Source organism: Somniosus microcephalus, chromosome 7 (genome assembly GCF_052327205.1).
Source record: "Somniosus microcephalus isolate GS21.2 chromosome 7, FLI_Smic_1.0, whole genome shotgun sequence".
Classification (NCBI taxonomy): domain Eukaryota; kingdom Metazoa; phylum Chordata; class Chondrichthyes; order Squaliformes; family Somniosidae; genus Somniosus; species Somniosus microcephalus.
This window is the reverse complement of record NC_140993.1, coordinates 161920197-161936553: the sequence shown is the minus strand read 5'-3', so window position 1 is coordinate 161936553 and position 16357 is coordinate 161920197. Positions and strand designations below refer to the sequence as shown.

Below are 16357 nucleotides of genomic sequence, written 5' to 3'. Positions count from 1 at the left end.
CATGGACATGTGGCTGCGATGGACATGGGTTCAACCCTGTATGACGTCAGAAAATATTTCTGTATTTTCCCTCCTGTTCCTAAAAACAATTCCTTTTTTTTTTAAGAAAAAGGATCTCAACTATTGCTAAATATTCACTTTTAAAGACAACGCAAACACAAACCCTGCTTTGTTTAAAAAAAAATCAGAGCATGTTGTGAGCCCATCAGAGCAGGGCTGGCTTGTTGTGCTTAAAAATTACTTTTCCATAGTGTCAGTGGAAACATGCTACTGATAAACTGTTAAATCAGTAATGAACATGTTTGAATTCCATTCATAGAGACTTAAGTCATCCTGTTTCTAAAAATAAAGGACACTTGGCTCTTGTAGTTCAATACATTGTCATTTTGTTTTCCATAGCCAGATTTTGGGACTAATACCAATTGTCTTTATTGGGACTTTTTACAGCAAATCTACCAATTAATGATTTTTGTGCCATCATATCCCAATTGCCACATTAAGCATTAATGTTGAGGCAAGGGCCAGAAGTGGGAGATATCAACAGCAGGCCTAGGGGCTGCATGAGCTAGGTGGTCTTGATGGTGATGCCAGTGCCTTGGTAGTCACTGATGATGGAAGGCTGAGAGTCAGGGACGTCTTTCGGCAGCAGTCATCAGGCAGTAAGTTATTCAAATCACTCCCCTGAATTTATTTGTGAAAATATTATGAAATTCCAAGTGCAGTCCCAGCCAGCAAAGAAAGCTTATGCTTACTTTTATCTTGGCTTGAGAAAGGAGAAGGAAATGGGAAGCATGTATGATATGGCCAAAATGGAGGACAAACTTGGAATAGTTAGCTGTTAAGTGATTACTTCCTCTACATAAAAAGAAACAGAAATATTAGACAAGACAGTGCAGGTGGTATGCCTCAACTGCAGCATCTTTGTGGAGACATCGTGATCCCGGACGACCACGTCTGCAGTAAGTGTCTGCAACTCAGGGAACTTCAGCTCAAGAGTTGTTGAGCTGGAGTCCGAGGTGCAGACATTGCAGGGCATCAGGGAGGGGGAAAGTTACCTGGACACCGTGGTCCAGGAGGCAGTCACACCCCTTAGGTTAGGTACAGGTCTGGTTAGTGGTCAGGGACACGAGGGAGGTAAGGGGACCCCAGGTGCAGCGCTGGAGGAGCCTCAGCCTTTGCCCTTATCCAAAAGATACGAGGTTCTTGCTACCGGTGTGGAGGAGTGCAAAGTCTACAGGGTGAATGAGCAAACTGGCCACGGCATTGTGGTACAAGAGGCTATTCAAGTGTGTGGGGGGGCGGGGGGGGAGGAGAGAAGGGGGAGTGTTAAAAGGAATGTTGTAGTGGTAGGGGAAAGTATAGTCAGAAGGATAGATACTGTTCTCTGCAGCCGCGACCGGGAGTTCCGAAGTCTGTTTTGCCCGCCGGGTGCGAGGGTTAAGGATATCTCCTCGCAACTAGAAAAGTTTTGGGGAGGGGAGGGGGGAAATGCAGCTGTCATGCTCCACATGGGAACCAATGATGTAGGTAGAACAAGGAATGAGGTTCTGCTGAGACAGTTTGAGGAGCTAGAGTCCAAATTAAAAAGCAGAACCTCAAAAAGGTAATAATCTCTGGATGGATTGTTACCTGAGCCACGTGCAAATTGGCATAGGGACAAGCAGATCAGAGAGTTAAATGCATGGCTCAAGGCGTGGTGTGGGAGGGAGGGGTTTTCGATTCATCGGGCACTGGCATCAGTCCTGGGGAGAGAGGGAGCTGTTCCGTTGGGACAGGCTCCACTTAAACTGGGCTGGGACCAGTGTCCTGGCGAATCGAATAACTAGGGCTGTACATAGGCATTAAATTAAAAAAGGTGGGGGGGGAACGGTGGGGGGAGGTTTAGAAATCTAGAGAGAAAAGTCAAGGCAATGGAGCAGTGTAGCGATTTGGGTAAAGATACGCAGAGTATGACAGGAAGGGACAGAGAGTTTAATGGTAATAGTGTAACAGCAAATAAGGTGAAAGCAGGGAATAATGTTAAAAAAATTAAATTAAAAGCTCTTTATTTGAACACACGAAGCATTCGTAACAAAACAGACGAATTAGTGGCACAAATAGAGTTAAATGGGTTTGATCTAATAGCCATTACAGAGATGTGGTTGCAAGGTGACCGGATCGGAAAAGTCAACATGGATTTACAAAGGGTAAATCGTGCTTGACTAATCTACTGGAATTTTTTGAGGATGTACAGGAAACTTTGGTTTATCCGAAGGTTGTATGTCCGGAATACTCGATCTAACAGCAAAAATCAGGAGCCATTTTCTTTAAGTTTTTTTTAGTTCTCGTTCTTTTTTTTCCCCCCAGCCAGGCACTGCAAGGTCTGTAGCTACAGCAACAGCTTCAGCTAGAGATGCTTGCAGCTGCAGCCGACTCTTTAGAAGCTGTTGCTAAGCAACAGTGTTTGTTGTCAGATACGGAGATGAAAACCTCCATATGCTTCAACATTAACTTTGTATGTCCAGCAGTTTTGATAGATCGGCAACACGCCGGTCCTGTTGGTGCCGGATATCTCACAGTTTCCTGTAACTGGTAAAATAGATAAGGGAGAACCAGTGGATGTGGTGTATTTGGACTTTCAAAAGGCGTGCGATAAGGTCCCGCATAAGAGATTAGCGTGTAAAGTTAAGGCACATGGGATTGGGGGCAAGGTATTGACTTGGATAGAGAACTGGTTGGCAGACAGAAAGCAAAGAGTTGGAATAAGCGGATCTTTTTCCGAGTGGCAGGCAGTGACTAGTGGGGTACCGCAGGTATCGGTCCTTGGACCCCAGCTATTCACAATATATATTAATGATCTAGACGAGGGAACTAGATGTAATATCTCCAAGTTTTCAGATGACACAAAGCTGGGTGGGCGTGTGTGCTGTGAAGAGGATGCCAAGAAACTCCAGTACGATTTGGACAGGTTGGGTGATTGGGCAGAAGCATAGCAGATGCAATATAACGTGGATAAATGCGAGGTTATCCACTTTGGTGTAAAAAACAAGGTGGCAGATTATCTGAATGGCAATAGATTGGGAGAAGGGGAAGTGCAATGAGACCTGGGTGTCCTTGTGCACCAGTCGCTGAAGGTAAGCATGCAGGTGCAGCAGACGGTTAAGAAGGCAAATGGTATGTTGGCCTTCGTAGCGAGAGGGTTTGAGTACAGGAACAAGGATGTCTTGCTGCAGTTGTACAGGGCCTTGGTGAGACCACATCTTGAGTATTGTGTGCAGTTTTGGTCGCCTTATCTGAGGAAGGATGTTCTTGCCATGGAGGGAGTGCAGCGAAGATTCACCAGGCTGATACCTGGGATGGCAGGAATGACGTATGAGGAGAGATTGGGTCGATTGGGCTTATACTCACTGGAGTTTAGAAGAATAAAAGGGGATCTCATTGAAACTTATAAAATTCTAAAAGGACTAGACTGACTAGATGCGGGAAGGATGTTCCCGATGGTCGGGGAGTCCAGAGCCAGGGGTCACAGTCTAAAGATAAGGGGTAAGCCATTTAGGACAGAGATGAGGAGGAATTTCTTCACCTAGAGAGTGATGAACCTGTGGAATTCTCTACCACAGAAGGCCGTAGAGGCCAATTCATTAAATATATTCAAGAAGGAGTTAGATATATTTCTTAAGGCTAAAGGGATCAAGGGATCTGGAGAGAAGGCAGGAACAGGGTACTGAATTTGGATGATCAGCCATGATCTCATTGAATGGCGGAGCAGGCTCGAGGGTCCGAATGGCCTACTCCTGCTCCTATCTTCTATGTTTCTATGTTGGGAACTAAATATTCCAGGGTACTTGACATTTCGAAAAGACAGGCAGAATGGAAAAGGAGTGGGGTAGCCCTGATAATAAAGGATGACATAAGTACAGTAGTGAGAAAGAATCTTGGCTCGGAAGATCAGGAAGTAGAATCAGTATGGGTGGAGATAGGAAATAACAAGGGGCAGAAAACACTGGCGAGAGTACTTTATAGGGGCCTCTAACAGTAGCTGTACCATTGGACAGAGTATTAATCAACAAATAAGAGATTGTAACAAAGGTAATGTAATAATCGTGGGGGACATTAATCTTCATAGAGGCTGGGCAAATCAAATTAGCAAAGGTAGTCTGGAGGACGAGTTCATGGAATGCATTGGAGGCAGTTTCCTAGAACAATATGTCGTGGAACCAACCAGGGAACCGGTTATTTTAGATCATGTATTGTGTAATGAGACAGGGTTAATTAGTAATCTCATAGTAAAGCATCCTCTGGGGAAAAGTGATCGTAATACGATAGAATTTGACATTAAGTTTGAGAGTGAAATACTCAAGTGCGAAACTAGAGTCTTAAACTTAAATAAAGCCAATTACATAGGTATGAGGGGCAAGTTGGCTACGGTAGATTTTGAAATTAGATTAAAAGGTATGACAGTAGATAAGCAGTGGCAAACATTTAAAGAAATATTCCAAAATTCTCAATGAATATACATTCCATTGAGGAATAAAAACTCTACGGGAAAAGTGATCCATCCGTGGCTAAATAAAGAAGTTAAGGATAGTATTAGATTAAAAGAGACTTACAATGTTGTGAAGAATAGTAGTAAGCCCAAGGATTGGAACAGCTTTAAAAATCAGCAAAGGATGACCAAAAAAAATTGATTAAAGGGAGAAAATGGAATGAGGGTAAACTAGCAAGAAATATAAAAAGATTGTAAGAGATTCTACGAGTATCTAAAAAGGAAGAGAGTAGCAAAAGTGTTGGTCCCTTAGCGGCTGAGACAGGAGAAATTATAATGGAGAATAAGGAAATGGCAGAGACTTTAAACAAATAATTTGTATCTGTCTTCACAGCAGAAGACACAAAAAGCATAACAAAAACAGTGGGGAACCAAGGGGATAATGAGAGTGAGGAACTTCAATTAAGTAAATAAGGTCAGCAGAGAAAAAGTACTTGGGAAACTAATGGGACTAAATGCCGACAAATCCCCTGTACCTGATGGCCTACATCCTAGGGTTCTAAAAGAGGTGGATGCTTTGGTTGTGATCTTCCAAAATCCCCTAGATTCTGGAACAATCCTAGCGGATCGGCCGGTAGAAAATGTAAACCCGCTATTCAAGAAAGGAGGGAGAGAGAAAACACGGAACTACAGGCCAGTTAGCCTGACATCAGTTGTCTGGAAAATGCTGGAATCCGTTTTTATGGAAGTGGTAACAGGACACTTAAAAATCGTAATATGATTAGGCAGAGTCAACATCGTTTTACGAAAGGGAAATCGAGTTTTTTGAGGATGTAACTAGCAGGGTAATGGGGAAACCAGTGGCTGCAGTATATTTGGATTTCCAAAAAGCATTCTATAAAGTGCCACTTAAAAGGTTGCTATGCAGGATAAGGGTTCATGGGGTTGGGGGTAATATATTAACACGGAGAGAAGATTGGTTAACAGACAGAAAACAGAGTAGGGATAAACGGGTCATTTTCAGGCTGGCAGGCAGTAACTAGTGGGGTGCCGCAAGGATCAGTGCTTGGGCCTCAGCTTCAGCTATTTACAATCTATATTAATGACTTAGATGAAGGGACCAAGTGCAATGTATCCAAGTTTGCCGATGATACAAAGCTAGGTGGGAAAGTAAGCTATGAGGACACAAAGAGCCTGCAAAGGGATATAGACAGGTTAAGTGAGTGGGCAATAAGGTGGCAGATGGAGTATAATGTGAGGAAATGTGTGGTTATTCACTTTGGTAGGAAGAATAGAAAAACAGATTTTTTAAATGGTGAGAGACTATTAAATGTAGGTGTTCAGAGAGATTTAGGTGTCCTCGTAAAGGAAACACTGAGTTAGCATGCAGGTACAGCAAGCAATTAGGAAGGCCAATGGCATGTTGGCCTTTATTGCAAGGGGGTTGGAATACAAGAGTAACTAAGTCTTGCTACAATTGTACAGGGCTTTGGTGAGACCACACCTGGAGTACTGTGCAGTGTCTTGGTCTCCTTATATATACACTTGTAAGAAGTCACACAACACCAGGTTATAGTCCAACAGCTTTATTTGAAATCACAAGCTTTCGGAGCACTGCTCCTTCTTCAGGTGAAGTGGAGAAATGCATAAAGACACAGCTTATATAGTCAGAGAATAATGTCAGATGTTTACAGGTAATCTTTCCAACTGCCATTTATCACACCTCGGCAGAGAGATAATCACAGCAATCAAAGGTGTGAATGGTGTCCAAACAGGTCAGTCAGGAAAACATTACATCAAAGAACAATGTGGTGGGGTCACAAGGGGTCAAATGTTGCAGATGCTGGGGTCTGTATGAAAAACAAAAAAACAGACTATATAAGCTGTGTCTTTATGCATTTCTCCACTTCACCTGACGAAGGAGCAGCGCTCTGAAAGCTTGTGATTTCAAATAAAGCTGTTGGACTATAACCTAGTGTTGTGTGACTTCTTACATTTGTCCACCCCAGTCCAACACCGGCATCTCCACACCATTATATATACTTGCCTTAGAGGCGGTGCAACGAAGATTTACTAGATGGGATGAGAGGGTTGTCCTAAGAGGAGAGATTGAGCCTGTACTCTCTGGAGTTTAGAAGAATGAGAGGTGATCTCACTGAAACAAATAAGATACTGACGTGGATTATAGGGTTGTATCTGAGAGGTTGTTTCTCCTGGCTGGAGAGTCTAGAACTATGGGTCATAGTCGCAGGATAAGGGGTCGGCCATTTAAGACTGAGATGAGGAGGAATTTCTTCACTCAGAGGGTTGTGAATCTTTGGAATTCTCTACCCCAAAGGGCTGTGGATGCTCAGTCATTGAGTATATGCAAGGCTGAGATAGATAGGTTTTTGGACTCTAGGGGAATCGAGGGATATGGAGACCAGGCAGGAAAGTGGAGTTGTGGTTGAAGATCAACCATGATCTTATTGAATGGTGGAGCAGGCTTGAGGGGCCGTACGACCTACTCCTGTTCCTAATTCTTATATTCTTAAGATAGAGGGGTTCGAAATAAGCCCAGGAATGGATGGTATTTATCACAAAGAACTGAAAGAGAGTAGGTTGGGGGAGATTTGTGAGGTGTTGGTCATTATGAGATAGTTTAATACTGGTGAAGGCTAAATAGGTTGTACTTCAACTTGAAATGGTGGCTTTTCAAAGTAAAATCCGCAAATGAAGGAGAAATTGATGAAGGTTAAGAAGTAGCAGGTACTTGTTCGAGGAGTTTTCAGGGAATTTTGTATTTGAGCCCCTAGGTCTCCCTGTTCGTCCACATCCTTCAGTATCTCACCACTGAGTGTATACAACCATTCCTGGTTTTGTCTTCCTAAATGCATTACCTCACATTTATGTACATTAAACTGCACTTGTTACCTGCCTACCCATTCTGCTAACATCCATTACAAAAGCACCATTACTCTTAACTGTAAATTTATTTCATGTTAACCTCATTCCTGGAATCATCAACTATATATTTCAACTGAATTATCCGAGTAGTGAGGCAAAAGGAAGCAGTAATCAGCTGGATGATGCAAGTTGCACTTACTTGAAAAAGGAAGTTTGACTTTTTCTCACTTAGCATTCTATTAGCAAGAGACTCAGCACTGTCTACTAATCGTTTGTTACTGAAGTTGTTAAGAAATTTATGGTATGGATCTTTCTTGCTGATAATCAAGGATAGCTTCCTTTTTAAAGACTGGAAAACAAAACAAAGTAAGCAAAATGATCATTAAAACACCGAAGATCTACACAAAAACAGATTATGAAAAGTAAATAACTTTGCCTCAGAAATCAATAGAACTAAACTGCTGTATGTGACACTTCGCAGAAAATCTGCTGCTGGAAACGTGAGGTGTGCTGTGACATCTTTAAACACAAGAGATCGGAAACACAAATACCTGGTCTGATTCAGAGGATATGTTTTCTTGAAATTGTCGTTCCAGAACTTCAGAAGCTTTCTTGAAATCTCCCTTCTCCATATAGACCGCCACACTCTACAAAACAAGAAAGCTTTTAAAAGTGATTTTGATAAAAGCACAAGACTTTCTGATGTTGTTCATTAGAATCCAGAAGTGTCTGTGCCTCAATTAAAAGGTGCGTTTATTTATATGCCATGCTAAACCTGGTAGACCAGAAAGGACCGTTTGATGGAATATAAAACTTTGACATTTCTGTACAGTTTTGATTAAACTTTTTCTTGGCCACATCTGTTGCTGAAATGCCAACTAACAGAACAGTTACTTCAGCCCTCTTTGTTGATCTTCCCCAGCAAAGTTGTGCACGCCCATCTATTGGAAGCGTAGGGACCCCGGCCTACACAAATCCTAAGCACAGTTGAGACACTAGTCACTTTCACACTGTCCTCAGCAATGTTAAGACTCTCGCCTCCAAAATACAAAATCCTTGCTAAAGTTAAAATCACTTCCTTAAACGTACACACTCCTCAAAAGAGCAGAGACTGTCTACATACAAGAGGGGACCAACTAACTGGGTTTTTTGAAAGGGCTCAATACACTCGTGGAACATTCTATAATAGATGAACTGTTCTCTATATAAAACTCTTCGCACAATTTTTAATTTTCAACAGCAACACACTCTGCACTATTGTTAAAAATCTCATTTTTAAAAATTTATATTTTTATTTCCCTCAACCTTTGCACCTATCCTCAGGTGGGCAAGATTGGCAAGTAACCTATTCCTAGGCCTCTGTACATAACACTGCATGAGTCAGCTCTCAGGAAATGCATCTCACATTCCCAACACAGCACAGCCAAAGAAATCATGAAAGCATGCACGATATACTACTACTATGGTGCTGCCCCTAAAGCAATCAAACAAGTCAGCTTCAGGGAAACGAACCTTGGTTAGACCACACGAAGTACTGTGTACAATTCTGGTCGCCATATTATAAAAACGATATAGAAGCACGGGAGAGGGTGCCCAAAAGATTTACAAGGATGGTACCAGAACGGTGAGGTTATACCCATCAGGAAACGATGAACAGGCTGGGTCTCTTTTCTCTTGAAAAGAGAAGGCCGATGGGTGACCTAATAGGGATCTTTAAAATAGTGAAAGGTTTTGATAGAGTGTTTCCACTTTTGGGGAAGAACAAAACTAGAGGCCATCAATATAAGATAGTCACCAAGAAATCAAATTGGGAAAAGAAGTTTCTTCTGAATTCCCTGAGTGGTGAGAATGTTGAACTCACTACCACAGGGAGCAGTTGAGGCGAATAGTATAGATGCATTTAAGGGGAAGCTAGATAAGCATATGATGGCAAAGGGAATAGAGGATTATGGGATGGGAGGAGGTTCGAGTGGAGAATAAACATGGCATGGCCTGTATATTCTATGTAAAAGTCAATCACTTAGGAGTGCTGGGGAAATGGCAAACTCTTATCTTCAAATATCAGATTAGGCTTCAAAGGACTATGCTTCAAGGAGAGACAACACCCGTTTGTAAATCTGTGGAAGCCATGCTCACATTTTAAGATGTTATAGAACTTTCCCCATCCTCCATACACTTACTTTTCTTGAGCATATAAAAATCACAATTTTCTTCAGGATATAAAAATCACAATTTTCTTCCTACTTTCCCTAATTTCCTGAGCTCATGAGCCAACTCACTCCAAAGGTAGGTGGCAATCTATTCACAGGCTCCTTCCAACGCCACTATAAGCTAACTTCCAGGAAGCATACAAGAGCAGCATGAGGACCGATTCGAACAGATTATTCCCTCTCACAGCAGTGCACGCGAGATGGGAATTTGGAAGTGTGAGGGGAAATTGAATGCGCCATGGCACACACAACACATAGATGTTCCACCTGTCTATCCATCAATAAAATAAAATGTTTTGCATCTGTCGTGACTTCTGTCAATTTCTTTCTTCCTCATTGGTTAAGTGTGCAATGTTTTTTTCAGTCTTCCATGGAAACAAATAAAAAACATATATATAGCAGCTTGTCCCAGCTTCAGGACATCAAGTATGTTGCAAGGAATGAATTACTTTTCAAGTGTAGTTACTGTTATGTAACCAACCCAGACAGCCAATTTGTACACAGCAGCCGATTTGTGCACAGCAAATGAGTTGATTGGCCAGTTAATGTGGCCCAAATACTGTGAGAACTCCTTGATCTTCTTCACAGTGCCATGGGATCTTATATAGCCACCTGCAGCCACAAGCAGGGCTTCAGTTTAACATCTTGTCTAAATGACAGCACTTCCAACAAAGTAGCAAAATTTCTTTTTGCCAATATACAGCCACCATAAAGTTTCCCCACCCCACCATATACCATTAAAATTAAAATTTATCACATAATAAAACATTTTTATTTTAAAAATCAATGTACCCATCCCATCTTTCAAATTGCTCCAACTCATCCTTTCCACACAGGGTCTGATGTGGCAGCCTTGACTGTGTCAGCAAACAACACTTTCCAATCTTTGCCACTGCACCATATGCCCTGGCCCATTGAGCATTAACCTCCTGTGCATTGATAAGAACAACAGATGCACAATTAACAGCAGCAGCCTGATGATGCACAACTTTTTAATAAGAACATAAGAAATAGGAACAGGAGTATGCCATTTGGCCCTTCGAGCCTGTTCCGCCATTCAATAAGATCATGGCTGATCTTCTACTTCATCTCCACTTTCCTGAACTATCTTCATATCCCTTGATTCCCTTAATATTCAAAAATCTATCGCTCTCTGTCTTGAATATACTCAATGACTGAGCCTCCACAGCCCTCTGAGGTAGAGAATTCCAAAGATTCACCACCCTCTGAGTGAAGGAATTTCTCATCTCAGTCCAAAATGGCCGACCCCTTATTCTGAGACAGTGATACCTGGTTCTAGACTCCCCAGCCAGGGGAAACATCCTCCCTGCATCTACCCTGTCAAGCCCTGTAAGAATTGTGTACGTTTCAATGAGATCACCTCTCATTCTTCTAAACTCCAGAGAATATAGGCCGAGTCTACTCAATCTCCCCTCATAGGACAATCCCCCCATCCCAGGAACCAGTCTGGTGAACCTTCGTTGCACTCCCTCTATGGCAAGTATATCCTTCCTTGGGTAAGGAGATCAAAACTGGGGCCCTATATAATTGCAGCAAGACATCTTTACTCTTACACTCAAATCCTCTTGTAATAAAGGCCAACGTACCATTTGCTTTCCTAATTGCTGTACCTGCATGTTAACTTTCAGTGATTCGTGTACAAGGACACCCAGGTCCCTCTGAACACCAACATTTCCCAATCTCTCACCATTTAAAAAATACTCTGCTTTTCTATTTTTCCTACCAAAGTGGATAACTTCACATTTCTCCACATTATATTCCATTTGCCATGATATTGCCCACTCACTTAGCTTGTCTATATCCCCTTGAAGCCACTTGCATCCTCCTCACAACTTACATTCCCACCCAGCTTTGTATCATCAGCAAACTTGAATATATTACATTTGGTCCCCTCATCCAAATCATTGATGTAGATTATGAATAGCTGAGGCCCAAGCACTGATCCTTGCGGTATCCCACTAGTTACAGCCTGCCAACTCGAAAATAACCCATTTATTCCTACTCTCCATTAACCAATCCTCAATCCATGCTAGTATATTATCCCCAATCCCATGAGCTCTAATTTTGTTTAATAACCTTTTGTGTGGTACCTTATCAAATGCCTTCTGAAAATCCAAATACACCACATCCACTGGTATCCTCTTATCTATTCTGCTAGTTACAACCTCAAAAAACTCCAACAGATGTGTCAAACACAATTTTCCTTTCATAAACCCGTGTTGATTCTGCCCAATCCTATTATTATTTTCTAAGTGCCCTGTTACCACATCCTTAATAATAGATTCTAGCATTTTCCCTACTACTGATGTCAGGCTAACTGGTCTGTAGTTCCCCATTTTCTCTCTCCCTCCTTTCTTAAATAGTGGGGTTACATTTGCTACCTTCCAATCTGCAGGAACCGTTCTAGAATCTATGGCATTTTGGAAATGACAACCATTTCCACTATCTCTATAGCCAACTCTTTCAAAACCCTAGGATGTAGGCCATCAGGTCCAGGGGATTTATCGGCTTTCAGTCCCACTAATTTCTCCAGTACTACTTTTTTACTAATATCTTTCAGTTCCTCATTCTCGCTAGACCCTTGGTTGTCCACCATTTCCGGGAAGTTTTTTTGCATCTTCTTCCGTGAAGACAGACACAAAGGGCCCGATTTTGTGGATTGTGCGGGAAATGGTCGGATTCCCCCGAACGTGGGGTTCTGACACAAAAAAATGGGTCAGCCAGCTGCACACAATTTTCCCTCAAGTGGCCAATTAATTTCCAGTGTGGGGGCAGCCTTGCTAATTGTCCATTTCCAGTCAGGAAGCCCCACAGTGTGATGTCATCATTCATGGTGCTTTCAAGGTCCACAGCAAGCATTGCTTCCTCTGTTGGCTTCCAAACGAACCATACATGATGGCAGAGGAGCCTGCAGCAGCTGTGGCCAGTGCCAGACCCTGAGCTGCCTCCAAATTCGACGAAGCTTCACTGCAGGCATTATTGGATGGGGTTATGGCCCACAGGGAGGTCCTCTTCCCTAGGTCAGGGAGGAAGAGGCCTCCCACTGAGACCAAGGCTGCATGGATGCAGGTGTCAGCAGATGTCAACTCGAATGTGCATGTAACCTTGGCATCACATCTCTAACTCCCTCCTCCACAGTGGGGACGGGGGCTCTGGATGGTCCTGTGGGGGAGTAGAGGAAGAAGAGGCTATGCAGCCAGACTCCTCAGAGGAAGCTCCAACCTCTGAGGGCGCAGCGTCAGCAGAAGTAAGTGCACCCAGCACCAGCGCAGACACTCACACCTCGGGGGGACCTTCGGAACATATAGTGTTGTCACCTGGTGTTTCACAGCTCACAAGTGAGCCTCAGCAGATTCTGGAGACAGGGACAGCAGTGGAGAGTCCTCGTCGGAGGGCGCAGGACTCTGCCAGCTCAGCTCAGCTGCGCTGCATGTCGACCCTCTGCCTCTGGGTCCATCTGCAAGAGAAGAGGTGCTGGATCTCCATGCACAGATGCAGGAGTCTCTGGCAGGTTTTGTCTCCAGGGTCGCTGCGAGTGTGGAGTGAATGGAGGAGTCCATAGCGACCATGAGCAGAGCCTTTGTGGAGTCATTGGCGCAGGAACGTATCACCATGGAAAGGTTGGCAACCTCCATGGAGGAGATAACTCGCCAGGGTACGGAAAACATGGTGAGTGCTCATAAGAGAATGACATCTCTTAAGGAGCATTGGCCATCTATTGAACAGAGAAACCAGACCTTCATGGAAGTCCTTCTGAGTAGGACTGCCAGTGCAGATACGGGTCCCCATGGCCCCCTAAAGCGCAGCAAGGTGCTCTCAAGCCTTGCTCTCAAGCCACTTCCAAGCGCTGGCCCCTTCTGGCCTGTGCAGCTTCAGGTGAGTGAGCAGCAGCCTGGTGCTCCTGGTGCTCATCCTGCTGCCGCCTCTGCTGCTGGAGATCCTCTAATGGCAAGAAGGGAAGGAGAAAAAAAAAGCGTCCCATGCTTCTGGTAGATGCCTCCGCTGAGGAAGCGCTGAGTGAGGGTGCCGAGCAGTGCTTCCCAGGAGATCACATTGGAGAAGTGTGTGAGGCTCCAACCTTCCACAGCTGTGCCTAAGCCTTGAAGAAGTAGCCCCAAGCCTGCAACAACAAGGTCCTTCAACATACAAATGCTGTCCCTTTAAATCGCAGCTTTCCCGAATGACCTGCAGCTGAGAGCAAGTAAGCCGGCAAGCTTCATGCCAGGTTTCATCAGCGGGGTTCCCCGCAGGCGTGTTTAGTGTGGGGAACCACTGGAAATCGCAAGGGCACCCTAAAATGGCATTAAACATGCCAATAATTGGTGATCAGGGTCCTGATGGCCAGTCCCGCCAGCGGCGGGCGGGACTGCGGGTCGCGGAGAAACGGCGGTCCGAAAGTCGGACGGGGCGGGGAATCAGGCTGGGGGGGGGGGGGGGGTTCGCGACCCCCTATTTCGGCGATTTTCGGCCCCCGCCCGCATGAAAACCCGCCCGACGGCTGGCAGAAAATCGGGGCCAAAGTATTTTTTAAATTTCTCTGCCATTTCCTTATTCCCCATTATAATTTCTCCTGTCTCAGCCTGTAAGGGACCTACATTTACTTATGTTAATCTTTTCCTTTTTGCATACCTATAGAAGGTTTTACAGTCTGTTTTTATGTCTCTCACAAGTTTACTCTCATTCTATTTTCCCTTTCTTTATCAATTTCTTGGTCCTCCTTTGCTGAATTCTAAAATCAACCCAATCCTCAGGCTTACTACTTCCTTTGATCTAATACTATCTTTAACTTCTCTGGTTAGCCACAGTTGGATCACTTTTCCTGTGGGGTTTTTGAGCCTTAATGGAAAGTATATTTGTCGTAAATTATGTATTAATTCTTTAAATGCTACCCATTGCTCATCCACAGTCATACCTTTTAATGTAGTTTCCCAATCTACCTTAGCCAACTCGCCCCTCATACCTATGTAGTTTGCTTTGTTTAGATTTAAGACACTAGTTTCGGATTTAACTAAATCACTTTCAAACTCATTATAAAATTCTATATTATGATCACTCTTCCCTATAGGCCCCTTTACAAGGTTATTAATTAACCCTTTCTTGTTGCACAATACTAGATCTAAAATAGCCTGTTCCCTAGTTAGTTCCTCAACATACTGAACTAGAAAACTATCTTGCATACATTTCATGAATTCGTCCTCCACACTATTACTGCAAATTTGGTTTGCCCAGTCTATGATTACTGTATTACCCTTGTTATATGCGCCTCTAATTTCCTGATTTATACACTGCCCTACATTACAACTACTGTTTGGGGGCCTCTAAACAACTCCCACCAATGTTTTCTGCCCCTTGCTGTTTCTTAGTTCCACCCAAACTGATTCTACTTCTTGATTTTTGGAGCCAAGATCCTTTCTATCTACTGTTTTTATCCCATCCTTTATTATCAGGGCTACCCCATCTCCTTTTCCATTTTGCCTATCCCTTCTAAAGTTGTGTATCCTGGAATATTTCGTTCCCAACCTTGGCCACTTTGCAACCACGTCTCCGTTATGGCTATTAGATCAAACCTATTAATTTCTATCTGCGCTATTCATTCATCTATTTTGTTGCGAATGCTTTGTGCATTCAGATATAGTGCCTTTAGCTTTGACTTATTTCTATTTTTCCCTGATGTCACCTTAGTCACGGATGCCTTATTACCTTTGTTACTCTCTCTGTCCCTTCCTGACCCACACTGCTTATTTTTACCCAAAACTCTACTCTGCGCTAGAGCCTTGACATTTCTCTCGATGCTTTTAAATTTACTCTTTCTGGAATCCTCCAACCACCCCCCTTCATTAATTTAAAGCCCTGTCTACTGCCAAGTTATTCGGTTCGCCAGGACACTGGTCCCAGCCCAGTTTAAGTGGAGCCCGTCCCAATGGAACAGCTCCCTCTTTCCCCAGTACTGGTGCCAGTGCCCCATGAACCAAAACCCCTTCCTCCCACACCACTCTGAGCCACGCATTTAAACCTCTAATCTGTTTGTCCCTATGCCAATTTGCACGTGGCTCAGGTAACAATCCAGAGATTATTACCTTTGAGGTTCTGCTTTTTAATTTGTATCCTAGCTCCTCAAACTCCCTCAGCAGAACCTCATTCCTAGTTCTACCTATGTCGTTGGTTCCTATGTGGACCACGACAACTGGATCCTCCCCCTTCCAAGTTCTTCTCCAGCCGCGAAATGTCTTTAACCCTGGCACTGGGCAGGCAACACAACCTTTGGAGCTCTTGGTCGCGGCTACAGAGAGCAATATCTATCCCCCTGACTATACTGTCCCCTACCACAACTACATTCCTCTTTCACTGCCCCCACTTGAATGGCCTCCCGCACCATGGTGCCATGGTCAGCCTGCTCATCCATCCTACAGGCATTTTCCTCAACCACACAGGCAGCAAGAATCTCATGCCTGTTGGACAAGGTCAACCTGGCTCCTCCAGGACTGCACCTGGGGAAACCTGCCTAAGTTGCAGTCACACCCTCCTGTCCCTGACCACTAACCAGACCTGTACCACTACCTAACCTAAGGAGTGTGACTGCCTCCCAGATCAAAGTGTCCAGGTAACTCTCCCCATCCCGGATACCCCGCAATGTCTGCAAGTCAGACTCCAGCACAAAAACTCTGAGCTGAAGTTCCTCAAGATGCAGGCACTTACTGCAAACACGGTTATCCGGGAACACAATGCTCTCCACAAACTCCCACATGCTGCAGTTGCGACACACCGCCATCCCTAT

General features: G+C 43.8%; 1 protein-coding gene across 3 annotated transcripts in view; it reads right to left on the bottom strand.

Annotated features, from left to right (window-relative positions):
- terf1 (telomeric repeat binding factor (NIMA-interacting) 1) overlaps positions 1-16357 on the bottom strand; it is a 71198-nt gene that overhangs the window by 39077 nt on the left and 15764 nt on the right. For all 3 annotated transcript variants that reach the window (XM_085993151.1, XM_085993152.1, XM_085993153.1), the window contains exons 4-5: positions 7903-7998; positions 7551-7700 (exon numbers count right to left, since the gene is read on the bottom strand). In XM_085993151.1, coding sequence (XP_085849277.1) covers positions 7551-7700; positions 7903-7998 — 246 coding nt within the window. The remainder of the gene's footprint in view (positions 1-7550; positions 7701-7902; positions 7999-16357) is intronic.